Here is a 27,500-nt window from a genome sequence, read left to right on the forward strand (position 1 = left end):
TGGGTCTATGGAATTGTCAGTCAGCAGTCAATAAAGCTGACTTCATTCCAGCCTTTGCATCTCATTCTACTCTTAGTATCTTGGGGCTGACTGAGACCTGGATCCGTCCAGAAGACTCAGCAACCCCTGCTGCTCTCTCTAGCAATTTCTCCTTCTCCCACTCCCCGCACCAGTCTGGGAGAGGTGGGGGTACAGGGCTTCTCGTTTCTAACAATTGCAAATACTCCACGCTCTCTTCTCTATGCAACAACAACTCATTTGAATATCATGCTATTACACTTACAACTCCCATTAAAATCCATATTGTAGTCATTTATCGCCCCCCAGGTCAGCTGGGTAACTTTGTAGATGAGCTGGATGTGCTGCTGTCCACTTTCCCTGAGGACGGCACCCCACTTCTAGTCTTCGGTGACTTCAACATTCATCTCGAAAAGCCACATGCAACAGACTTCACCTCACTCCTAGCCTCTTTCGATCTCAAACGACTCATCACCACAGGTACTCACAAATCAGGCAACCAACTGGACCTGGTTTACACACGCAACTGCACCACAGAAAACATCCTGGTGACACCTCTCCACGTTTCAGATCATTTCCTCATTACTTTCAGTCTACAACTCTCTACCCCGGCACCACCACCCCCACCACCAGTCACTTTCAGACGAAACCTGCGCTCACTTTCCCCCTCCCATCTTTCCTCTGCCGTGTCATCCTCTCTTCCCCCACCCTCACAATTCTCATCTCTGGATGTGAATACCGCAACGGACACCTTATGCTCCACTCTAATCTCTTCTCTAGACATTATCTGCCCCCTCTCCTCCAGGCCAGCACGCGCTACTCCCTCTAACCCCTGGTTATCTGAGGTTCTTCGGGAACACCGGACCGAACTCAGGGCAGCGGAGAGGAAATGGCACAAATCAAAAGACGCATCTGACCTGAGTATGTATCAATTTCTCCTCTCCTCCTTTTCTGTCGATGTTCATGCTGCAAAATCTTCATACTTCCACAACAAGATCAACAGCTCCTCCAACACACGACTACTCTTCAAGACATTCAACTCTCTCCTCTGTCCACCTACACCACCACCTGCCTCCTCCTTAACTGCTGACGATTTTGCGCACTTCTTCACCAAGAAAACAACAGCTATCAGCAGTCAATTCTCAGCTCCACACACACAGGAACCCAGACCGACCCCTTCCACAGCCAATATCCCTCTGTCCTCCTTTTCTTCGCTAACCGAGGAAGAAGTATCTACACTTCTCCTCTCCAGTCACCCTACCACCTGCCCGCTTGACCCCATCCCCTCACACCTTCTACAAGCCATCTCTCCCACACTTCTACCATCACTCACACACATCATCAACTCATCCCTCCATACTGGCACCTTCCCTACAGCATTCAAGCAGGCTCGGGTTACTCCACTGCTCAAAAAACCAACGCTAAACACATCATTTGTAGACAATTACAGACCTATCTCTCTCCTACCATTCATTGCGAAGACACTTGAAAGAGCTGTCTTCAACCAACTAACATCCTTCTTGTCTCTAAACAACCAGCTGGATGTCAACCAATCTGGCTTCAAGAAAGGACACTCAACTGAGACTGCATTACTGTCAGTCACAGAAGCCCTACGGATCGCAAAAGCTGCTTCCAAATCTTCAGTCCTCATTCTCCTGGATCTGTCTGCTGCCTTCGACACGGTGAATCATCAGATCCTTATGTCCACCCTCTCATCACTGGGCATCACAGGAACTTCACTCCACTGGTTTGAGTCCTATCTCACAGGTAGGTCCTTCAAGGTCGCATGGAGAGGTGAGGTATCCAGAGCACATCAGCTGACCACAGGGGTTCCCCAGGGTTCAGTTCTTGGTCCCCTCCTCTTCTCCATCTACACCACATCACTGGGACACATCATACAGGCACACGGTTTTTCCTACCACTGCTATGCTGATGACACGCAGCTCTTCCTCTCCTTTCAACCAGATGATCCCACAGTAGCTGCACGGGTCTCAAGCTGTCTGGCGGACATCTCCACATGGATGAAGGAACATCACCTGCAGCTCAACCTGGCAAAGACTGAGCTTCTCGTCCTCCCTGCCAATCCGTCTCTACAGCACGACTTCACCATCCAGCTAGAGTCATCATTAATCACCCCATCAAGATCGGTCAGAAATCTTGGAGTAACGTTTGATGACCAGCTGACCTTCACAGATCACATTTCAAAGACAGCTCGATCATGCAGGTTTGCACTGCACAACATCAGGAAAATCAGGCCTTTCCTAACTGAGCATGCAACACAACTCATCGTCCAGGCCCTGGTCATCTCTAGGCTTGACTACTGCAATGCTCTTCTGGCTGGACTTCCAGCATGTGCAACCAAAACCCTACAGATGATCCAGAATGCTGCAGCTCGTCTTGTCTTCAACGAGCCCAAGAGGGCCCACGTCACTCCTCTGTTCATCTCTCTGCACTGGCTACCTCTCGCTGCTCGCATCAAGTTCAAGGCACTGACGCTTGCTTACAGAACTATCACAGGCTCAGCTCCCTCCTACTTTCACTCACTCCTACGAGTCTACATCCCTACCAGACACCTACGATCGGTCAACGAGCGACGTCTCGTGGTTCCATCACAGAAAGCCACAAAATCACTTTCCAGAACATTCTCATTCACAGTTCCATGCTGGTGGAACGCTCTCCCCACCCTCATCCGGAATGCAGAATCCCTGACAACATTCAAAAGACAGCTGAAAACCAATCTCTTCCGTGAGCACTTAACCTTATAGTAGAAAAAAAAAAAAAAAAAAAAAAAAAAAAAAAAGTTTTCCTTTCCCTTTGTAACATCACTTATCAGGCTTATGCTACTCTGAATAATACCTGAACTTCGTACTTTGAGCACTTCTTGCGTTGTTGTTGCTTTTGCCTCTTTATGATGACTCGCTGAATTTTGTCCTAATCTGTAAGTCGCTTTGGAGAAAGGCGTCTGCTAAATGACTAAATGTAAATGTAAATGTCATCCTTTTGAATGAATCAGGTGAGTCAATGATTCAATGACTCGTAAAGTCAGTGCACACTTGCTTCGTTCATGAATGAATCAGCCGGTTTAAACGGATGAACGAATTGGTTTAATGAATGATGATTCACTTCTTATGACCCGCTGGCGGTTTTAGATTCATTTATAATAGTAATATAATTTCATTTTTCCCAACATTTCATATTTCATTAATCTAATGATCTCATAACATTTAGGCAACATTTAATGGATTTTGTTTAGACTGATTTCATTTAACTGGTATTAAATGGAGTTAAATACTGTAATTAATTAAAAGATGATCAACAATATGTAATTTTAGAGGAGTGTAATTTTTTCCACTTGAGCTCCTTCCCCAAAATGTGTTATTATAGTTTATGAGTTAAATTAAGATCAGACCATTTTCTTATGAGTATATCAGATATAGGAAAGGGTTTACATTACAAACTTATTCTTGCTACTGTAGATTCCAGAACAATCTGGTTTTCAAGCAAATACAAGTCCATTGAAATAAACCACATTGTACATGCATAATCTAGAAAAATACCATAAGGATTTACAGTTACCAGAATACTGCATATTAAGCAGAAATCAATAGCCTTATAAAAGCCACTTATACAAACAGTGTGAAACTCACACAGCAAATTGTTATTTTTATTGCAAAATAATGTTACATGTCAGTCAGGAACTATATCATTTATAATTGCACTAAATTAATTCGCTCAATTTATTTTGCAGAGCACGATCCCATCGCCCCGCCCCTTCTCTCTCTCTCTCTCTCTCTCTCTCTCTCTCTCTCTCTCTCTCTCTTCCCCCCCTCTCTCTCTAACTCTAATAGTAACGCATTCTTGTGTCTTTAGTAGGCTATTGAGAGGTTTTACACACACAGTGGCGCAGTGATGAAGGTCAGTAAAACTGCTTATCTTTGTGTTTTTCCAGTGATATTCTAAAATTGTTAATAGCTTATGTTGTTTTTACGGCACAAACTTTCATTAATGCAGAGATAGAAAGCGTTGTAAGAGAGTGTTCTGTGTGTTTTCCTGAAGACTCTGACAGTTCCCGTGAGCTCCAGGTGCACGCGTCTGATGCTGTGCGCGTGCCTGATGCTGTGCGCGTGCCTGGCCGTGCGCGCGGACTGCGGTGGAAACTGCGCGTTCTGTTCGCGGCAACTCAACATAAACTCGATAGTAAGTGTTTACACACACTGAGTAAAATCAGCTGTGGATGAGGACAACGCGATGAAAGTACAGACTACTTGTTTGAAAGTCATTTGAAAGTGTAAAAATATACGATAACTAAAGTGCTACTAATTTTTTTATATAGGCTAAGCAATTATTTTATTAATGTTACATTTGCTTAAAATAAATAAACGATTTCATTCATTCTTGCAATTCTCTGGAGCTAATACATTTTGTAACTCGCTATCATTATTACAATTATTTATCAAACAATATTGCCTGAAGGCAGAAGTCGGTCAGTTTTCATAATAAACTTTATTCATATTTGTATAGTATACAGTAATCTAAACGGTTGAGCCTGAAAGCTTCACTTACATAAACAGCCGAAAATCGTGACGAACTGTGTGAGAGTGTGTGTGTGTGTGTGTGTGTGTGTGTGTGTGTGTGTGTGTGTGTGTGTGTGTGTGTGTGTGTGTGTGTGTGAGTGTGTGTGTGTGTGTGTGTGTGAGAGAGAGGGAGATCAACCTTCCCATGAAAATGTGTTAATATTCAACAATTAATCACCTCTAATGGACCACAATAATTGATGGCGTGTGATCATGTAATCGATGAGAACATTTACAGCAGAATATGATGCAGAGATATTAAACAGAAGATATGACACAGTTTTCTCCTGAATAAACACTATTATTGAAGAAAATTAGTAGGAAAATGAATGTAAAACAGGAGAATATTCGACCAGATGAAGCGGAGTTTGGTCCGACTGGGTCCGACTGGGTTTTATATCGCTGTGTTTGGGTTATGATAAATTACTTGTTTTTTGTAATAATTTTTCAGCCTTCAGTCTTTTGATATAAATCATGTTAAGAATATTGTGCGATAGATAATGCCTAAACATATGATTAAAACTTAAGTAGCCTATAAAAGAGTGGCTAAGAAGACGACAGCAATGATAATAATTCACCTGAATAAATAAATACAACTTTGACATCATTTATTGAACCACATGTGTTTTCAGTTCTTGCTGTTATTTATTTTATTAATTGACACACACACACACACACACACACACACACACACACACACACACACACACACACACACAATAGGAGAATCGTCAGCACTGTGAAACAGCACGTGTCGAGACTGTGTCGAACTCCAACAAGGATTTAGTTTTGACTTTTTGAATCTTGGTTTGATCTGACATTGTATTAGTGGAAACGGGAGTGAAAATAATGGCATATTTATCATTTTTGTTTGAATGACGTGTTCATGTCAGCTTAGCAACATGTCAGAGAATTGAATTGTGATGTGTGCTCTCTCTCTCTCTCTCTGTGTGTGTGTGTGTGTGTGTGTGTGTGTGTGTGTGTGTGTGTGTGTGTGTGTGTGTGTGTGTGTGTGTGTGTGTGTGTGTGTGTGTGTCCTGTTCTTTGTGCTCTTGTTCTGTCGTGAATGTTTAGTTTGTAGTTCCTGTTTTCCTGGTTTCCCTGAATGTGTGTGTTAGTGTTTGTTCTCAGTGTGTGTTTAAGCCTTGTTCGTGTGTGATGCGACTGATGTCTGCTGCTGATCCTATAAGATCATTAATCACACTGTACGACGTGATCTATAACAGGCTACATGATGATGACGTGCACGTATAACAGAAGAGTCCAGTTGTGATGGAGTGTAGTAGTTAAAGAAGAGAGATCCACACAGTAAACAAAGCAGCAAATGTTGGTTCTTGTGCTTAACTTTGGATGCAACGGAGGATTTGCTACTTTTCTTCTCCTATCCTTCCAAACAAATTTCCTGTAAATGACCGAACCCGTTCATCCGTGGTTTAACTCTTAAGGTCCGGGTATACAGTAGCTACTCATTTTCCGCGTTGAGTGCGCGAGCCTTTCGAAGTGGATCTATCTAACTTAGTGGATTTTGTTTTCAAGCGCTGAGTCACTCACGCATGCGCCTTTGTGCGCGGCCCGCGGATGATCCTGATGATGAAGATGTCACGCGGACGGCCGGAGTGGGCTTCATAAAGCTGTGTGTGTGAGGTAGAGTATACTTAGGCCTTATAGCGACTTCTACCCGACAGTCAAAGCGGCGTTATGTCACGTAAGTGTGGAAGACGGAGAGTGTTTAGGGTGCCATTCGGAACAGGGCCTTTTAAGCCCAAAGTAGGCTACACAGTCTTTGGCTGTCCGCGTTCGGTGGCCGTCTCCACACTCATCCGCGGACATCCGTGTGCAACACACATTTTGTGTCTGCGCAAACGGTGCGCGCACAACAGAACAGCGCATGTACGAGTGACTTGAGCGCTTGAAAACAAAGTCCACTAGATAGTGCGCACTTGTTGGTGCATCTGTCCATCATAAAGCTGCATCTGTCCATCATAAAGCTGCATCTGTCCATCATAAAGCTGCATCTGTCCATCATAAAGCTGCATCTGTCCATCATAAAAGTGCATCTATCATCATAAAAGTGCATCTGTCCATCATAAAAGTGCATCTATCATCATAAAAGTGCATCTATCATCATAAAAGTGCATCTGTCCATCATAAAAGTGCATCTATCATCATAAAAGTGCATCTATCATCATAAAAGTGCATCTATCATCATAAAAGTGCATCTATCCATCATAAAAGTGCATCTATCATCATAAAAGTGCATCTGTCCATCATAAAAGTGCATCTGTCCATCATAAAAGTGCATCTATCCATCATAAAAGTGCATCTGTCCATCATAAAAGTGCATCTATCATCATAAAAGTGCATCTGTCCATCATAAAAGTGCATCTATCATCATAAAAGTGCATCTATCATCATAAAAGTGCATCTATCCATCATAAAAGTGCATCTATCATCATAAAAGTGCATCTGTCCATCATAAAAGTGCATCTGTCCATCATAAAAGTGCATCTATCCATCATAAAAGTGCATCTGTCCATCATAAAAGTGCATCTATCATCATAAAAGTGCATCTGTCCATCATAAAAGTGCATCTATGCATCATAAAAGTGTATCTGTCCATCATAAAAGTGCATCTATCCATCATAAAAGTGCATCTATCATCATAAAAGTGCATCTGTCCATCATAAAAGTGAATCTATCATCATAAGTGAATCTATCCATCATAAAAGTGAATCTATCCATCATAAAAGTGCATCTATCATCATAAAATAAAAGTGCATCTATCCATCATAAAAGTGCATCTATCCATCATAAAAGTGCATCTGTCCATCATAAAAGTGCATCTATCATCATAAAAGTGCATCTGTCCATCATAAAAGTGCATCTATGCATCATAAAAGTGTATCTGTCCATCATAAAAGTGCATCTGTCCATCATAAAAGTGCATCTATCATCATAAAAGTGCATCTATCCATCATAAAAGTGAATCTATCCATCATAAAAGTGCATCTATCATCATAAAAGTGCATCTGTCCATCATAAAAGTGAATCTATCCATCATAAAAGTGCATCTATCATCATAAGTGAATCTATCCATCATAAAAGTGAATCTATCCATCATAAAAGTGCATCTATCATCATAAAAGTGCATCTATCCATCATAAAAGTGAATCTATCCATCATAAAAGTGCATCTATCCATCATAAAAGTGCATCTATCATCATAAGTGAATCTATCCATCATAAAAGTGCATCTATCATCATAAAAGTGCATCTATCCATCATAAAAGTGCATCTATGCATCATAAAAGTGCATCTATCATCATAAAAGTGCATCTATCATAAAAGTGCATCTATGCATCATAAAAGTGCATCTGTCCATCATAAAAGTGCATCTGTCCATCATAAAAGTGCATCTATGCATCATAAAAGTGCATCTATCCATCATAAAAGTGCATCTATCCATCATAAAAGTGCATCTATGCATCATAAAAGTGCATCTATCCATCATAAAAGTGCATCTGTCCATCATAAAAGTGCATCTATGCATCATAAAAAAGCATCTATCATCATAAAAGTGCATCTATCCATGATAAAAGTGCATCTATGCATCATAAAACTGCATCTGTCCATCATAAAACTGCATCTGTCCATCATAAAAGTGCATCTGTCCATCATAAAAGTGCATCTGTCCATCATAAAAGTGCATCTATCATCATAAAAGTGCATCTATCATCATAAAAGTGCATCTGTCCATCATAAAAGTGCATCTGTCCATCATAAAAGTGCATCTGTCCATCATAAAAGTGCATCTATCATCATAAAAGTGCATCTATCATCATAAAAGTGCATCTATCCATCATAAAAGTGCATCTATCCATCATAAAAGTGCATCTATCATCATAAAAGTGCATCTATCCATCATAAAAGTGCATCTATCATCATAAAAGTGCATCTATCCATCATAAAAGTGCATCTATCCATCATAAAAGTGCATCTATCATAAAAGTGCATCTATCCATCATAAAAGTGCATCTATCCATCATAAAAGTGAATCAGTCCATCATAAAAGTGCATCTGTCCATCATAAAAGTGCATATGTCCATCATAAAAGTGCATCTGTCCATCATAAAAGTGCATCTGTCCTCATAAAAGTGCATCTATGCATCATAAAAGTGCATCTATCCATCATAAAAGTGCATCTGTCATCATAAAAGTGCATCTATGCATCATAAAAAAGCATCTATCATCATAAAAGTGCATCTATGCATCATAAAACTGCATCTATCCATGATAAAAGTGCATCTATCCATCATAAAAGTGCATCTGTCCATCATAAAAGTGCATCTGTCATCATAAAAGTGCATCTATGCATCATAAAAAAGCATCTATCATCATAAAAGTGCATCTATGCATCATAAAACTGCATCTATCCATGATAAAAGTGCATCTATCCATCATAAAAGTGCATCTATGCATCATAAAAAAGCATCTATCATCATAAAAGTGCATCTATGCATCATAAAACTGCTTCTATCCATGATAAAAGTGCATCTGTCCATCATAAAAGTGCATCTATCCATCATAAAAGTGCATCTGTCCATCATAAAAGTGCATCTATCATCATAAAAGTGCATCTATCATCATAAAAGTGCATCTATCCATCATAAAAGTGCATCTATCCATCATAAAAGTGCATCTATCATCATAAAAGTGCATCTATCATCATAAAAGTGCATCTATCCATCATAAAAGTGCATCTATCATAAAAGTGCATCTATCATCATAAAAGTGCATCTATCATAAAAGTGCATCTATCCATCATAAAAGTGCATCTGTCCATGATAAAAGTGCATCTGTCCATCATAAAAGTGCATCTATGCATCATAAAAGTGCATCTATCATCATAAAAGTGCATCTATCCATCATAAAAGTGCATCTATCCATGATAAAAGTGCATCTATCCATGATAAAAGTGCATCTGTCCATCATAAAAGTGCATCTATGCATGATAAAAGTGCATCTGTCCATGATAAAAGTGCATCTGTCCATCATAAAAGTGCATCTATGCATCATAAAAGTGCATCTATCATCATAAAAGTGCATATGTCCATCATAAAAGTGCATCTATGCATCATAAAAGTGCATCTATCCATGATAAAAGTGCATCTGTCCATCATAAAAGTGCATCTATGCATCATAAAAGTGCATCTATCATCATAAAAGTGCATATGTCCATCATAAAAGTGCATCTATGCATCATAAAAGTGCATCTGTCCATCATAAAAGTGCATCTGTCCATGATAAAAGTGCATCTGTCCATCATAAAAGTGCATCTATGCATCATAAAAGTGCATCTATCATCATAAAAGTGCATCTATCCATCATAAAAGTGCATCTATCCATGATAAAAGTGCATCTATCCATCATAAAAGTGCATCTATCATCATAAAAGTGCATCTATCCATGATAAAAGTGCATCTATCCATGATAAAAGTGCATCTATCCATGATAAAAGTGCATCTATCATCATAAAAGTGCATCTGTCCATCATAAAAGTGCATCTATGCATCATAAAAGTGCATCTATCATCATAAAAGTGCATCTGTCCATCATAAAAGTGCATCTATGCATGATAAAAGTGCATCTATCCATGATAAAAGTGCATCTATCATCATAAAAGTGCATCTGTCCATCATAAAAGTGCATCTATGCATCATAAAAGTGCATCTATCATCATAAAAGTGCATCTGTCCATCATAAAAGTGCATCTATCATCATAAAAGTGCATCTATCATCATAAAAGTGCATCTATCCATGATAAAAGTGCATCTGTCCATCATAAAAGTGCATCTATCCATCATAAAAGTGCATCTATCATCATAAAAGTGCATCTATCCATGATAAAAGTGCATCTATCCATGATAAAAGTGCATCTATCCATGATAAAAGTGCATCTATCCATGATAAAAGTGCATCTGTCCATCATAAAAGTGCATCTATGCATGATAAAAGTGCATCTATCCATGATAAAAGTGCATCTGTCCATCATAAAAGTGCATCTATGCATCATAAAAGTGCATCTATCATCATAAAAGTGCATCTGTCCATCATAAAAGTGCATCTATCATCATAAAAGTGCATCTATGCATCATAAAAGTGCATCTATGCATCATAAAAGTGCATCTGTCCATCATAAAAGTGCATCTATCATCATAAAAGTGCATCTATGAATCATAAAAGTGCATCTATGCATCATAAAAGTGCATCTATCATCATAAAAGTGCATCTATCCATCATAAAAGTGCATCTGTCCATGATAAAAGTGCATCTGTCCATCATAAAAGTGCATCTATCATCATAAAAGTGCATCTATCCATCATAAAAGTGCATCTATGCATCATAAAAGTGCATCTGTCCATCATAAAAGTGCATCTATCATCATAAAAGTGCATCTGTCCATCATAAAAGTGCATCTATCATCATAAAAGTGCATCTATCCATCATAAAAGTGCATCTATGCATCATAAAAGTGCATCTATCCATCATAAAAGTGCATCTATGCATCATAAAAGTGCATCTGTCCATCATAAAAGTGCATCTATCATCATAAAAGTGCATCTATGCATCATAAAAGTGCATCTGTCCATGATAAAAGTGCATCTGTCCATCATAAAAGTGCATCTATCCATCATAAAAGTGCATCTGTCCATGATAAAAGTGCATCTGTCCATCATAAAAGTGCATCTATCCATCATAAAAGTGCATCTGTCCATGATAAAAGTGCATCTATGCATCATAAAAAAGCATCTATCATCATAAAAGTGCATCTATGCATCATAAAAGTGCATCTGTCCATGATAAAAGTGCATCTGTCCATCATAAAAGTGCATCTATCCATCATAAAAGTGCATCTGTCCATGATAAAAGTGCATCTGTCCATCATAAAAGTGCATCTATGCATCATAAAAGTGCATCTATCATCATAAAAGTGCATCTATCCATCATAAAAGTGCATCTATCCATCATAAAAGTGCATCTATCATCATAAAAGTGCATCTATCCATGATAAAAGTGCATCTATCCATGATAAAAGTGCATCTATGCATCATAAAAGTGCATCTATCCATCATAAAAGTGCATCTATCCATCATAAAAGTGCATCTGTCCATCATAAAAGTGCATCTATCCATCATAAAAGTGCATCTATGCATCATAAAAGTGCATCTATCCATCATAAAAGTGCATCTATCCATCATAAAAGTGAATCTATCCATCATAAAAGTGCATCTATCCATCAAAAAAGTTCATCTGTCCATCATAAAAGTGCATCTATCCATCATAAAAGTGCATCTATCCATCATAAAAGTGCATCTATCCATCATAAAAGTGCATCTGTCCATCATAAAAGTGCATCTATGCATCATAAAAGTGCATCTATGCATCATAAAATTGCATCTATCATCATAAAAGTGCATCTATCCATCATAAAAGTGCATCTATGCATCATAAAAGTGCATCTATCATCATAAAAGTGCATCTATCCATCATAAAAGTGCATCTATGCATCATAAAAGTGCGTCTATCCATCATAAAAGTGCGTCTATCCATCATAAAAGTGCATCTATCCATGATAAAAGTGCATCTATCCATGATAAAAGTGCATCTGTCCATCATAAAAGTGCATCTATGCATCATAAAAGTGCATCTATCATCATAAAAGTGCATCTATCATCATAAAAGTGCATCTATCCATGATAAAAGTGCATCTATCCATGATAAAAGTGCATCTATCCATGATAAAAGTGCATCTATCCATGATAAAAGTGCATCTATCCATGATAAAAGTGCATCTATGCATCATAAAAGTGCATCTATGCATCATAAAAGTGCATCTATCCATGATAAAAGTGCATCTATCCATCATAAAAGTGCATCTATGCATCATAAAAGTGCATCTATCATCATAAAAGTGCATCTATCCATGATAAAAGTGCATCTATCTATCATAAAAGTGCATCTATGCATCATAAAAGTGCATCTATCCATGATAAAAGTGCATCTATCCATGATAAAAGTGCATCTGTCCATCATAAAAGTGCATCTATGCATCATAAAAGTGCATCTATCATCATAAAAGTGCATCTATCCATGATAAAAGTGCATCTATCTATCATAAAAGTGCATCTATGCATCATAAAAGTGCATCTATCCATGATAAAAGTGCATCTATCCATGATAAAAGTGCATCTGTCCATCATAAAAGTGCATCTATGCATCATAAAAGTGCATCTATCATCATAAAAGTGCATCTATCCATGATAAAAGTGCATCTGTCCATCATAAAAGTGCATCTATGCATCATAAAAGTGCATCTATCATCATAAAAGTGCATCTATCCATGATAAAAGTGCATCTATCCATCATAAAAGTGCATCTATCATCATAAAAGTGCATCTATCCATGATAAAAGTGCATCTATCCATCATAAAAGTGCATCTATGCATCATAAAAGTGCATCTATCATCATAAAAGTGCATCTATCCATGATAAAAGTGCATCTATCTATCATAAAAGTGCATCTATGCATCATAAAAGTGCATCTATCCATGATAAAAGTGCATCTATCCATGATAAAAGTGCATCTGTCCATCATAAAAGTGCATCTATGCATCATAAAAGTGCATCTATCATCATAAAAGTGCATCTGTCCATCATAAAAGTGCATCTATCATCATAAAAGTGCATCTATGCATCATAAAAGTGCATCTATGCATCATAAAAGTGCATCTATCATCATAAAAGTGCATCTATCCATCATAAAAGTGCATCTGTCCATGATAAAAGTGCATCTGTCCATCATAAAAGTGCATCTATGCATCATAAAAGTGCATCTATCCATCATAAAAGTGCATCTATGCATCATAAAAGTGCATCTATCCATCATAAAAGTGCATCTATGCATCATAAAAGTGCATCTATCCATCATAAAAGTGCATCTGTCCATCATAAAAGTGCATCTGTCCATCATAAAAGTGCATCTGTCCATCATAAAAGTGCATCTATCCATCATAAAAGTGCATCTATGCATCATAAAAGTGCATCTATCCATCATAAAAGTGCATCTGTCCATCATAAAAGTGCATCTATGCATCATAAAAGTGCATCTATGCATCATAAAAGTGCATCTATCCATCATAAAAGTGCATCTATGCATCATAAAAGTGCATCTATCCATCATAAAAGTGCATCTATCCATCATAAAAGTGCATCTGTCCATCATAAAAGTGCATCTATCCATCATAAAAGTGCATCTATGCATCATAAAAGTGCATCTATCCATCATAAAAGTGCATCTATCCATGATAAAAGTGCATCTATCCATCATAAAAGTGCATCTATGCATCATAAAAGTGCATCTATCATCATAAAAGTGCATCTATCCATGATAAAAGTGCATCTATCTATCATAAAAGTGCATCTATGCATCATAAAAGTGCATCTATCCATGATAAAAGTGCATCTATCCATGATAAAAGTGCATCTGTCCATCATAAAAGTGCATCTATGCATCATAAAAGTGCATCTATCATCATAAAAGTGCATCTATCCATGATAAAAGTGCATCTGTCCATCATAAAAGTGCATCTATGCATCATAAAAGTGCATCTATCATCATAAAAGTGCATCTATCCATGATAAAAGTGCATCTATCCATCATAAAAGTGCATCTATCATCATAAAAGTGCATCTATCCATCATAAAAGTGCATCTATCCATGATAAAAGTGCATCTATCCATCATAAAAGTGCATCTATGCATCATAAAAGTGCATCTATCATCATAAAAGTGCATCTATCCATGATAAAAGTGCATCTATCTATCATAAAAGTGCATCTATGCATCATAAAAGTGCATCTATCCATGATAAAAGTGCATCTATCCATGATAAAAGTGCATCTGTCCATCATAAAAGTGCATCTATGCATCATAAAAGTGCATCTATCATCATAAAAGTGCATCTATCCATGATAAAAGTGCATCTGTCCATCATAAAAGTGCATCTATGCATCATAAAAGTGCATCTATCATCATAAAAGTGCATCTATCCATGATAAAAGTGCATCTATCCATGATAAAAGTGCATCTATCCATCATAAAAGTGCATCTATGCATCATAAAAGTGCATCTATCATCATAAAAGTGCATCTATCCATGATAAAAGTGCATCTATCTATCATAAAAGTGCATCTATGCATCATAAAAGTGCATCTATCCATGATAAAAGTGCATCTATCCATGATAAAAGTGCATCTGTCCATCATAAAAGTGCATCTATGCATCATAAAAGTGCATCTATCATCATAAAAGTGCATCTATCCATGATAAAAGTGCATCTATCTATCATAAAAGTGCATCTATGCATCATAAAAGTGCATCTATCCATGATAAAAGTGCATCTATCCATGATAAAAGTGCATCTGTCCATCATAAAAGTGCATCTATGCATCATAAAAGTGCATCTATCATCATAAAAGTGCATCTATCCATGATAAAAGTGCATCTGTCCATCATAAAAGTGCATCTATGCATCATAAAAGTGCATCTATCATCATAAAAGTGCATCTATCATCATAAAATAAAAGTGCATCTATCCATGATAAAAGTGCATCTATGCATCATAAAAGTGCATCTATCATCATAAAAGTGCATCTATCATCATAAAAGTGCATCTATCCATGATAAAAGTGCATCTATCCATCATAAAAGTGCATCTATCATCATAAAAGTGCATCTATGCATCATAAAAGTGCATCTATCATCATAAAAGTGCATCTATCATCATAAAAGTGCATCTATCATCATAAAAGTGCATCTATCCATGATAAAAGTGCATCTATCCATCATAAAAGTGCATCTATCATCATAAAAGTGCATCTATCCATGATAAAAGTGCATCTATCCATCATAAAAGTGCATCTATCATCATAAAAGTGCATCTATCCATGATAAAAGTGCATCTATGCATCATAAAAGTGCATCTATCATCATAAAAGTGCATCTATCATCATAAAAGTGCATCTATCCATGATAAAAGTGCATCTATCCATGATAAAAGTGCATCTATCCATGATAAAAGTGCATCTATCCATGATAAAGTGCTCCACAGGCTCCAGGGGGGTTAATAAAGGCCTTCTGAAGCGAAGCCACGTGTTTGTGTAAGAAAAATTTATAAAGTAAAATAACTAGCTTCCGGCTAAATGAACATACAGATTCGACTTAAGTCTAAGTGCAACTTATGCGAGTAATGCGACAAACTGCTGAGAATTACGCAGGCTACCATAAAAATATAATAAAATCCCCTAAAAATACAAAACATTAAATAAGTACATTCATTTCATTGAAATAAAAAAAATTATTTTGGTTATTTTTGACCGACACACTCTTCACACCAGGAATCCGCAACTGGATCCTGCTTCCACCAAACGTTACAGTAATGATTTGTGCGTGTGTGTGTGTGTGTGTGTGTGTGTGTGTGTGTGTGTGTGCGTGTGTGTGTGTGCGTGTGTGTTGGAGAGAGTACGGTATTGGTGTACTTTGTTAAAATGTCACTCAGTATTAGTGTCTCCATGGTTTCCCACAAGCTTAGCTCAACCTTTACACCTACTCATCCCTCTATCACCCAAAACACACGCGCTCATTTGCATATTTATATATGTATATAGGCTGAGGGGGGGGGGGGGGGGGGCACTGTTTCAGATCCTCACTTTAGTGGCCATTAATTTCTCTGACTGTTGTTTCTCCTTGACTGTCTTTCACAGGAGTGTGTGTCGGAGTGTGAGGAGCGCATGACTTCAGGAAACTCTTGGAGTTTGTGCAAACACTTCATGCTGAGAGATGATAACACTCCTGGATCCGCTGAAGATGAACACTTGGAGGCGCAACAACATCATGTGGACAGAAGATATGGAGGCTTTATGAAGCGTTATGGGGGTTTTATGAAGCGTTATGGAGGATTCATGAAGAAAACAGCGGAGTTCTACGGGATGGAGCCGGAAAAAGCAATCCTGAGCAATGATGAAGCTGAAACGCTGACAGATGAGGATGAGGGGATAGAGAAGCGTTACGGGGGGTTTATGAAGAGGGATGGAGGGGTAAAAGAGTTACACAAGCGTTACGGGGGTTTCATGAGGCGTGTTGGGGAACCGCAGTGGATTAAACGCTTCTTAAAACACTCCCGAGAGGAGCATGAGGATGGGAACTTATCAGGGATAGAAAAGAGGTATGGTGGATTCATGGAGTTTTAAGAGCCCTGGTCCACTTTCCCTCGAGGAAACATGTTTAAAGGGATAGTTCACCCAAAAATGAACATTAGCCCATGATTTACTCTCCCTCAACTCATCCTAGGTGTGTATGACACTCTTCTGTCAGACGAACACAATCACAGTTATATTAAAACATGTCCTGGCTCTTCCAAGCTTTAAAATGGCAGTGAATGGCCGGTTTCTGTTTTGAAGTCCATAAAAGTGCATCTATCCATCATAAAAGTGCATCTATCATCATAAAAGTGCACCTATCCATCATAAAAGTGCATCTATCCATCATAAAAGTGCATCTATCCATCATAAAAGTGCATCTGTCCATCATAAAAGTGCATCTGTCCATCATAAAAGTGCATCTGTCCATCATAAAAGTGCATCTGTCCATCATAAAAGTGCATCTATCCATCATAAAAGTGCATCTATCCATCATAAAAGTGCATCTGTCCATCATAAAAGTTCATGAATAGATGCACTTTGATGGACTTCAAAACAGAAAAAGCCATTATAAAGCTTGGAAGAGCCAGTACATGTTTTAATATAACTGTGATTGTGTTCGTCTGACAGAAGAGTGTCATACACACCTTGGATGAGTTGAGGGAGAGTAAATCCTGGGCTAATGTTCATTTTTGGATGAACTATCCCTTTAAACATGTGCTCATGATGTTTTAATAAAGTGTTTGTTGTGTCCTTGTTGTGTTAATGTGATTTAGTGTGAATAAGACCGTATTAAAAGTACATCTGAGTTCACCTGTCCATATAAGATTTTAATAACTAATACTGTACAACAACCATCAGCTCTACAGATCAGGTCTGCATGAAACATTCATTCACTGGAGAAACTGGAGAAAATATGACAGACTGAATCTTGTCATTTGCTTGAATAAACTGCTCGAAACTGCAGCAGAATGTGTGTGTGTTGAGTAGAAATCAGCCGTCTCTGTGGTGATAATCCAGCGTTTAATGTTGTTTATGTGTCTATGTGGTGTTTTTAATACGCTTTAAGACAAACCATGTGTAAATTCATAAGGCGACAGCATTGCTGAGTATCGTATTACGGAGTCCGGGAAGTCTGTGGGAGAAATAAATAAATAAATCCGTGGCGACGGTTTTGCAGTCCGTCCGCTCAGTTTATAAACCGAACTCACGAATTCTCAAACTGTTCCCTCGGTTTAACAAACCGTACTCACGAGTTTCTAATCCGAGTTCCTCTCAGCTTTGTAAACCGTGCCTTCAGTTTTTGCAAACCGTGCCCACGCTTTCACAGTCCGTTCCCACGGGTTTGTAATCTGTACTCACGGGTTTGTGGCTCACTCTCATTTTAGAAGAACACGTTGTTAACGAATATTATTGTATATTGTTTTATTGTGGAATAAGTGGAATACATCAAATTGTCTTAACTGCGTCTGCATGCTTAAAGTGATTCTTAATTGTAGCGGATATGGGTGGAATATATGATTTAATATGAATGACGTGCATCAAAATCTTTTGTTTATTTGTGATAATCTTAGCACTTTATTATTATAGGCTATAACCTTTTACAGTTTTGGATAAAATAGGCCTATATTTTTTGCATAATTTTTGTTTAAAAATAAAACATTCATAAATTATTTTATGATAAACATATTACTGTCTTAAATGAACTCATTTATAGTTATTAACTCAAATAATAATAATAATAATAATAATTATTATTATTATTATTATTACATTTTAGGCTACATATTTAGAAGACGCTTTTGCCCAGAACTTACAAAAAAGGAACAAAGCAATTCGTCAAATATCCGCCATAATACAGGTTAGAAAATAATAATAAAGTGCTAAGATTATCACAAATAAACAAAAGATTTTGATGCACGTCATTCATATTAAATCATATATTCCACCCATATCCGCTACAATTGAGAATCACTTTAAGCATGCAGACGCAGTTAAGACAATTTGATGTATTCCACTTATTCCACAATAAAACAATATACAATAATATTCGTTAACAACGTGTTCTTCTAAAATGAGAGTGAGCCACAAACCCGTGAGTACAGATTACAAACCCGTGGGAACGGACTGTGAAAGCGTGGGCACGGTTTACAAATCTGAGAGAAACTCGTGAGTACGGTTTGTTAAACTGAGGGAACAGTTTGAGAATTCGTGAGTTCGGTTTATAAACTGAGCGGACGGACTGCAAAACCGTCGCCACGGATTTATTTATTTATTTCTCCCACAGACTTCCCGGACTCCGTAATACTTAAAACTGCAGTGAACCAAAGACAGTCTCAAAAACACGCTTTGAAATCGCTGGTGTTTCTGACGTCACAAACTACCTTGTAACCAATCAGATCAACGTGTGGATCTCTGGAGGCGGGGCTCATTTGCATATTCATAGAACTGGGTGTTGAGTTACAGTCAAGATATTTTAAGCCATGAATAATTTATTTTAAAAAAAGAGTTTAAATATGTCCTTTTGGTGATTAAAGATGAGTTTTAAGGAAATAAGTATTGACTACAGGCTTTAAGATGTTTGAGCCTCAGCAGCCTTTTCTGGATCGAGTACATTTCTATAAAAGTATAGTTGGATTACATGGTTCATGATGAAAAGCACTTCTACTATCATGAAACTCATACAATCAAGGCAAGTGTGATTCGAATGCAGGATTCTGAAAGATCTGTAGGAAACTGGATCAGGCTTTATCATACAGCTTCAGTGTGGGAACGTGCACCTAAAACCTGCTGTCCACATCTCTATCTAGTGTGTTTTACACGTTCATATCTACACCACCTTTGATCTATAGCGTAACCATAACCCTACAACTGCTAAATACAGTCTAATGTAGTCTTTATTTTACAGTGTCCTTATATGTTACATGTTTACCATATAACAGTAAATTATGCATAATTACATGCAACTAAACCTCAACCAAACCCTAATCCTAGAGTAAGTACATGTAGTTTATTAATATTACTCAGTACTTAAATATATAATTACACTGTAACAATGACACCCAATAATAAAGTGTAACTGATTTTATTTGAGTGTCCTTGTAACACATTACATGAGCTTACTGTAGTAACAGTAGTAATTACATGCTACTGACCCTAAACCCAACACTATAGTAAGTTCATGTTGTTGATTAATATTACTTAAATGTATAATTACACTGTAAAGTGTAACTGTGTGTAAGTGTAACTGGTTACACTTCATTTTAAGGTGTCAGTGTTACAGTGTAATTATACATTTAATACTGAGTAATAATAATGAACTCCATGTAGGGTTAGGGTTGGTTTAGGGTTAGTTGCATGTAACGAAGCACAATTTATAGTAATTACTACAACTATATGTAATAAGTGTAAGAAAATGTTACTAGTTGCAATAGTTACTTTTATGGAAAGTAATGCGTTACTTTTTATCCCCTGTTTTTAATAACAAAAAAAAGCACAAAAGTTCTATGGATGTTCATCAAAAGTCATTCCTAAGGTTGAATGTGATCATCGAAGGTCAAAAGCAAAAGCATTGGTTAATAAAGTGAGATTAAATGCATAAAGTGCATTGTTTAAGATATTTAATAATTGCAGATTTGCATAATATTCAGAGTTTGCATTTCACTGTTTTTATTCATTTTGAGGAATACTGAATGTGTTTTTGTGCATATAAGAGTAAATGCATGTTCAGATTCAGTCCAGAACTATAATATGATTGAGAATAATAATCATGTTCAGACTCACGATTCTCTCAGGAGAGCCTTCAGTCATTACTTTACTATAGTTAACTGAAAAAAGGAATATGATTATGTAACTTGCTTTAACACTGGTTTACCATCTAGACAATGCTGCCGTGAAAAAGATTTCAGTAACACTTTATTTTAAGGTGTCAATGTTACAGTGTAATTAGCATTTATATGTAAGTACTGACTAATATTAATAAACAACATGTACCTACTCTAGGGTTAGGGTAGGATTTGGGTGAGGTTTAGTTGCATGTAATTATGCATAATTTACTGTGGTAAGTATGTAAAATATGTAACACGAACACAGTAAAATAAAGTGTTACCAAAAGATGTCCAGAATAAGGGCCCTTGAACACAATGAGTGTTGAGTCGGATGAATCCTTTTGCAAAAGGCATAAATGTTCTAAGCTCCACCTATTCATTTCCCACCATAATGAAATGAGCTGCTCTTTATGAAGAGATTGAAGGCTAATGATAAAGGCTGAATTCACTAGAGACTTTTTGTCTCCTTTGCGCGCGTCAGTTCGCGGGCGTCAAACGGTTAAACCGAAGCCGCGCCCATTGCATCCCGTTAGGACTCGGAGACTGAACTTTGTCTTCGGCAAACACGGAGTCATAACCGGACCCGGAGCGAAGGTCGAGCACAGACACACTCGGTGAAAGGCGAGATGAACGGGGCGAATCTGCTGTCGTGTCAGTGACGAGTGAGGTGAGACACCGGCTGTAGCGCACGGAGAAATCCGATTATTATACTGAATAAAGTTGACTGTTAACCCTTTCGCCTCCAGGATCTATTCGCCATCATCATGAACTTCCTCCTGGAGACTCTCCAGGTGCTCTTCTTGTCGCTGGTCTACACGTTAGAAGCGCTGGTTCGGTTGTTTGTCCCGGTTCGACGGAAGAGCGTGTCCGGGGAGCTTGTGCTCGTGACCGGCGCGGGCAGCGGGATCGGGCGGCTCATGGCGATGGAGTTCGCGCGCCTGGACGCGCGCCTGGTGCTGTGGGACATCAACGAGAACGCGCTCAAAGAGACCGCGCGCGCGATCAAAGAGGAGCTCGGGGCGCGCGCATACACGTACACCTGCGACTGCAGCGAGCGCGAGGAGGTGTACAGGACCGCGAACCAGGTGTGTTTTTTTTTATTTTATTTTTTTTATTAATTATTATATTATTATATTATTTGTATTCACTTACAAAAAATAAACATGAAAATAATCCAACATATAGTGTCAAATCATAAACAAATATAGACTAGGCTACAACAAATACGGAAAGAAAATATGCAGTGTAATTTAATAATAATAATAATAATAATAATAATAATAATACATTTAAAAAGAAAGAAAATAATATAAACCAAAAAAATAAATAAAATAAAACCCAGGTATGAAATCATCATATAAATAGCATAAAAGCTTCACATTATGTTTATGGTATTTCCCCATAATCAAACAATAAACAATAAAGGCCACATTTGGAGGTAATCTTTGTCTATTAAAATAAATAAAAATACACCCAGGTGTAATACAGCACACTGGTGCACGTCATCACGATGACGTCCGTATAGCTGTCGGTTACGCGCATACAGTGTTTTTAGTCGCATCAACATTTGTAATGACCATAAACATTATGATTTCTACTGTCTTTCTTTCGCTCACATGTTTATTTTCATTAGCTACACCGTACATGTTTTTATCACACAACTTCGACTTGTTTCAGCTTAATATTATTCATTAGTATGGTAAAAACTACTAAATTCTTTGACACTTAAAACTTAAAGGCAATTTTAAGGAAACATTTTTAACAGGCTAATAAGATGAAGTGTAAAGGCCATTGCACACTGAGTCCGAAATTCGCATCCGAAATTTTCGCACGTTAAAAAAAAAATTCGACCTCACGTTATGTCAATCACGCTTGCACACTGTCTACGAAACTTTCGTCCGTAATAAAAAAATTCGGATCGGGTTCGATTTTCTGCGTTTTTCGCATCCACAGCCAGTATTTTGAGAGGTTTTTTGACAATTCAAAGCCACCGTACAAGCAAACGACAAAATCCAGAGTGGCGTCTGACCATAGACAGTATATAAACGCGTCTGACAAGCAGACAAGTGTCTGTCACACGCCAGCCGTGTGTGTGTGTGTGTGTGTGTGTGTGTGTGTGTGTGTGTGTGTGTGCGTGTGTGTGTGTGCGCGCGTGCGTGTCCCCGTCCCCGTGTGTCCATACCTTAGACATACTGCCAGTTTGTTCAGGATCGATTGGTTCACGGAAATTGGTGGTCTTCTTTTTAATATGTGGAGTATCGCTAGCAAAGCATCAAACTGTTCCACTGACATTCTGAGGTACATTTTGAATCGCTCGGGATAATTTCGCAACTCCTTGATAAGGAGGTGAAACTCTCCTTCCTCTCGGCGCAATCTCAGGATTGGATGGACCCAATATTTCCTCTTTCTTTTTCTCTTTTTAAGAAGAAAGAGGGCAACAAAATCATCCTCACTGCTTGACGAATCCAATTTGAATTTGTTGCGTTTTTTTCCGCAAAGGTTTAATAAATACGCATCGGACTCAGTGTGCAAGGTTTCTGTGCGTGACGAATTTTAAGGCTGACGAACACGAAAAAACGCATACGAAAATTTCGGACTCAGTGTGCAATGGCCTTAAGTCACGACTTGTTCCGTTTGTTTTATTAAGGTGAAGCGTGAGGTTGGTGACGTCACAATTTTGATAAATAATGCAGGAATTGTTACTGGGAAGAAGTTCATGGATTCTCCTGATGCGCTGGTGGAGAAGACTATGGAGGTCAACAGCCTAGCACACTTCTGGGTATCTATCTATCTATCTATCTATCTATCTATCTGTCTGTCTGTCTGTCTGTCTGTCTGTCTGTCTATCTATCTATCTATCTATCTATCTATCTATCTATCATCTATCTATCTATCTATCTATCATCTATCTATCTATCTATCTGTCTGTCTATCTATCTATCTATCTATCTATCTATCTATCTATCTATCTATCTATCTATCTATCTGTCTGTCTGTCTATCTATCTATCTATCTATCTATCTATCTATCTATCTATCTATCTATCTATCTATCTGTCTATCTATCATCTATCTATCTATCTATCTATCTATCTATCTATCTGTCTGTCTGTCTGTCTGTCTGTCTATCTATCTATCTATCTATCATCTATCTATCTATCTATCTATCTATCATCTATCTGTCTATCTATCATCTATCTATCTATCATCTATCTATCTATCTATCTGTCTGTCTATCTATCTATCTATCTATCTATCTATCTATCTATCTATCTGTCTGTCTATCTATCTATCTATCTATCTATCTATCTATCTATCTATCTATCTATCTATCTATCTATCTATCTGTCTATCTATCATCTATCTATCTATCTATCTATCTATCTGTCTGTCTGTCTGTCTGTCTGTCTGTCTATCTATCTATCTATCTATCATCTATCTATCTATCTATCTATCTATCTATCTATCATCTATCTGTCTATCTATCATCTATCTATCTATCTATCTATCTATCTATCTATCTATCTATCTATCTATCTATCTATCTATCTATCTATCTATCTGTCTGTCTGTCTGTCTGTCTCTCTCTCTATCTATCTATCTATCTATCTGTCTGTCTATCTATCTATCTATCTATCTATCTATCTATCTATCTATCTGTCTGTCTGTCTGTCTGTCTGTCTGTCTGTCTGTCTGTCTGTCTCTCTATCTATCTATCTATCTGTCTATCTATCATCTATCTATCTATCTATCTATCTATCTATCTATCTGTCTGTCTGTCTATCTATCTGTCTGTCTGTCTGTCTGTCTGTCTGTCTATCTATCTATCTATCTATCTATCTGTCTGTCTGTCTGTCTGTCTGTCTGTCTGTCTGTCTGTCTGTCTGTCTATCTATCTATCTATCTATCTATCTATCTATCTGTCTGTCTGTCTATCTGTCTGTCTGTCTGTCTGTCTGTCTGTCTATCTATCTATCTATCTATCTATCTATCTATCTGTCTGTCTGTCTATCTATCTGTCTGTCTGTCTGTCTGTCTGTCTGTCTATCTATCTATCTATCTATCTATCTATCTGTCTGTCTATCTATCTGTCTATCTGTCTGTCTGTCTGTCTGTCTCTCTATCTATCTTTCTATCTATCTGTCTATCTATCTATCTATCTATCTATCTATCTATCTATCTATCTATCTATCTATCTGTCTGTCTGTCTGTCTGTCTGTCTGTCTATCTATCTGTCTGTCTGTCTGTCTTTCTGTCTCTCTATCTATCTATCTATCTATCTGTCTGTCTATCATCTATCTATCTATCTGTCTGTCTGTCTATCTATCTGTCTGTCTGTCTGTCTGTCTGTCTGTCTCTCTTTCTATCTATCTATCTATCTATCTATCTATCTGTCTGTCTATCTATCTATCTATCTATCTATCTATCTATCTATCTATCTATCTATCTATCTATCTATCTATCTATCTATCTGTCTGTCTATCTATCTATCTATCTATCTGTCTATCTATCTGTCTGTCTATCTATCATCTATCTATCTATCTATCTATCTATCTATTCAACTATCTGTCTGTCTGTCTGTCTGTCTATCTATCTATCTATCTATCTATTTATCTATCTATTCAACTATCTGTCTATCTATCTATCTATCTATCTATCTATCTATCTATCTATCTATCTATCTATCTATCTATCTGTCTGTCTGTCTATCTGATCCTGATAGTCTTTGTCTCCTCTCAGATGTATAAGGCGTTCCTGCCGGCTATGATTGCTGGTAATCGAGGTCATCTGGTCAGTATAGCGAGTTCTGCTGGACTCATCGGAGTAAATGGACTGGCAGGTACATTAGATCTTCTCAGTTTACAGTTTTTCTCAGTTGCTTTGGTGCATTTCTCACATCACTATTTACATTTGCACAACAGTTAGTTCAACCTCCACAACATTTAGTCATTTGTTCACATCATAGTAGCAGTTTCTCATTCCTTCCAACAAATTGCAAATGCTTTTGGACATGCATCAATTGCTTTCATACAACTCTCTGCTGTTTTATAACATTATCATTTGCTTATGTCATGTCAGTCAAAATTAACTATACTTGTGAGTGCTGAATAGTCATTCCATATAAAACTAATAGTCCTCATTTCATTGCTTGAGTCATTACATACAAAAATGTTGAACTAGTTGTCAAAATCTGTCAAGCAAATTTTACACATTTTTTAAAATATTTTTTTTCCTGAAAATGTCTCCTAAATTGAACAATTTCTCTCAGGTGAATCTCAGCTTTCACTGATGAGAAGGGGTGTGTGTGAAGCATTAGTTGCAACCAATGTTCAGTTCCAGTATGAACTGCAATATTGTCTCCAGTTGTGCACAGCTCTACCCAAAGGGACTTTATGTTTGTTGTAAATAAGGGTGTATTTTTTTTTTTTGCACAATGCTGAGAACAAATTACAATTGCAAAGAGCATATGCAGTAAAAATGTGAAACACATATTCAGTGTCTTGTACTCAGTTACCTCACTAAATACAGTAATGTGTAACTTTACTGTATTTTTCAGATGGCTGTGCAAATAGTATATAGTGCTGTCTTGAGCATTCTCAGGCAGTGTCACCAAGATCTGACTTTTTTTGCATTGGAAAACATTTACAGAGTAAACTGTCATAATGAAAACATGACAAAGCCATTTGACTATCTTGTTCATAAACAATGGTGTCAGGACTTTTCATCTTGATGACACTGACACTTTCATTGACATCAATACTTGCTTTTGAGGAATGAGCTATCTCCATTTTGAGCAAGTGACGCGCTTTTGCAGGTTATCAACTAGGTTTTGCCGTTTTTAATGATTGTTTTGAGAACTGCATTACAGTTTTTCTCAGTCGCTTTGGTGCATTTCTCACATCACTATTTACATTTGCACAACAGTTAATGCAGTTCTCAAAACAATCATTAAAAACGGCAAAACCTAGTTGATAACCTGCAAAAGCGCGTCACTTGCTCAAAATGGATAACTCATTCCTCAAAAGCAAGTATTGATGTCAATGAAAGTGTCAGTGTCATCAAGATGAAAAGTCCTGACACCATTGTTTATGAACAAGAGAGTCAAATGGCTTTGTCATGTTTTCATTATGACAGTTTACTCTGTAAATGTTTTCCAATGCAAAAAAGTCAGATCTTGGTGACACTACCTGAACATGCTCAAGACAGCACTATATACTATTTGCACAGCCATCTGAAAAATACAGTAAAGTTACACATTACTGTATTTAGTGAGGTAACTGAGTACAAGACACTGAATATGTGTTTCACATTTTTACTGCATATGCTCTTTGCAATTGTAAAAAATACACCCTTATTTACAACAAACATAAACTCCCTTTGGGTAGAGCTGTGCACAACTGGAGACAATATTGCAGTACATATTGGAACTGAACATACAACACACATAGTACTGTAATCATTCATGCACATCCAGACGTTCCTCTCTGTCTGGCCACATAATTTCATCTACATCACAGTGAATATCATCTCTTGCAATGCAGTGAGGAAAGTATCTCCTCGAGTGGCGATTAAAAAATATATTTTTTAAATGTGTAAAATTTGCTTGACAGATTTTGACAACTAGTTCAACATTTTTGTATGTAATGACTCAAGCAATGAAATGAGGACTATTAGTTTTATATGGAATGACTATTCAGCATTCACAAGTATAGTTAATTTTGACTGACATGATATAAGCAAATGATAATGTTATAGAACAGCAGAGAGTTGTATGAAAGCAATTGATGCATGTCCAAAAGCATATGCAATTTGTTAGAAGGAATGA

The 27,500-nt window shown here is 37.4% G+C and overlaps 3 protein-coding genes across 4 annotated transcripts in view; all 3 read left to right on the plus strand.

Moving 5' to 3' along the window:
* Positions 1-1,600, plus strand: part of LOC309493512 (uncharacterized protein) — a gene marked incomplete at its 3' end in the record, with an annotated part of 2,862 nt that extends 1,262 nt beyond the window's left edge. Inside the window, exons 1-2 of the mRNA XM_082162674.1 lie at positions 1-939; positions 1,557-1,600. The exon at positions 1-939 is cut by the window's left edge and continues 1,262 nt beyond it. Coding sequence (XP_082018800.1) covers positions 1-939; positions 1,557-1,600 — 983 coding nt within the window. The remainder of the gene's footprint in view (positions 940-1,556) is intronic.
* A 2,269-nt stretch (positions 1,601-3,869) lies between these two features.
* penkb (proenkephalin b) lies at positions 3,870-17,814 on the plus strand. 2 transcript variants are annotated; one of them, XR_014200935.1, is made up of 4 exons: positions 3,870-3,933; positions 4,075-4,215; positions 16,414-17,348; positions 17,382-17,814. XR_014200935.1 is itself a non-coding variant. In XM_082151019.1 (3 exons), the coding sequence occupies exons 1-3, from the start codon at positions 3,928-3,930 to the stop codon at positions 16,897-16,899; spliced, it is 633 nt and encodes a 210-aa protein (XP_082007145.1). In that variant the 5' UTR covers positions 3,870-3,927; the 3' UTR covers positions 16,900-17,814. The 2 variants fall into 2 exon arrangements, 1 of the variants encoding a protein (XP_082007145.1); XM_082151019.1 differs by having other exon boundaries at positions 16,414-17,814.
* A 3,625-nt stretch (positions 17,815-21,439) lies between these two features.
* Positions 21,440-27,500, plus strand: part of sdr16c5b (short chain dehydrogenase/reductase family 16C, member 5b) — a gene marked incomplete at its 5' end in the record, with an annotated part of 12,901 nt that continues 6,840 nt past the window's right edge. Inside the window, 3 exons of the mRNA XM_082161042.1 lie at positions 21,440-21,760; positions 23,323-23,454; positions 25,415-25,514. Coding sequence (XP_082017168.1) covers positions 21,440-21,760; positions 23,323-23,454; positions 25,415-25,514 — 553 coding nt within the window. The remainder of the gene's footprint in view (positions 21,761-23,322; positions 23,455-25,414; positions 25,515-27,500) is intronic.

This window comes from Leuciscus leuciscus, assembly GCF_965113295.1.
Source record: "Leuciscus leuciscus genome assembly, chromosome: 2".
NCBI classification, from domain to species: Eukaryota; Metazoa; Chordata; class Actinopteri; order Cypriniformes; family Leuciscidae; genus Leuciscus; species Leuciscus leuciscus.

What these genes read in the sequence shown, in the direction of transcription:
- penkb (XM_082151019.1), top strand. An exon ending in AACTCAACATAAACTCGATA is followed by an intron (nt 4,216 to 16,413) that starts GTAAGTGTTTAC and finishes TGTCTTTCACAG; the next exon opens with GAGTGTGTGTCGGAGTGTGA.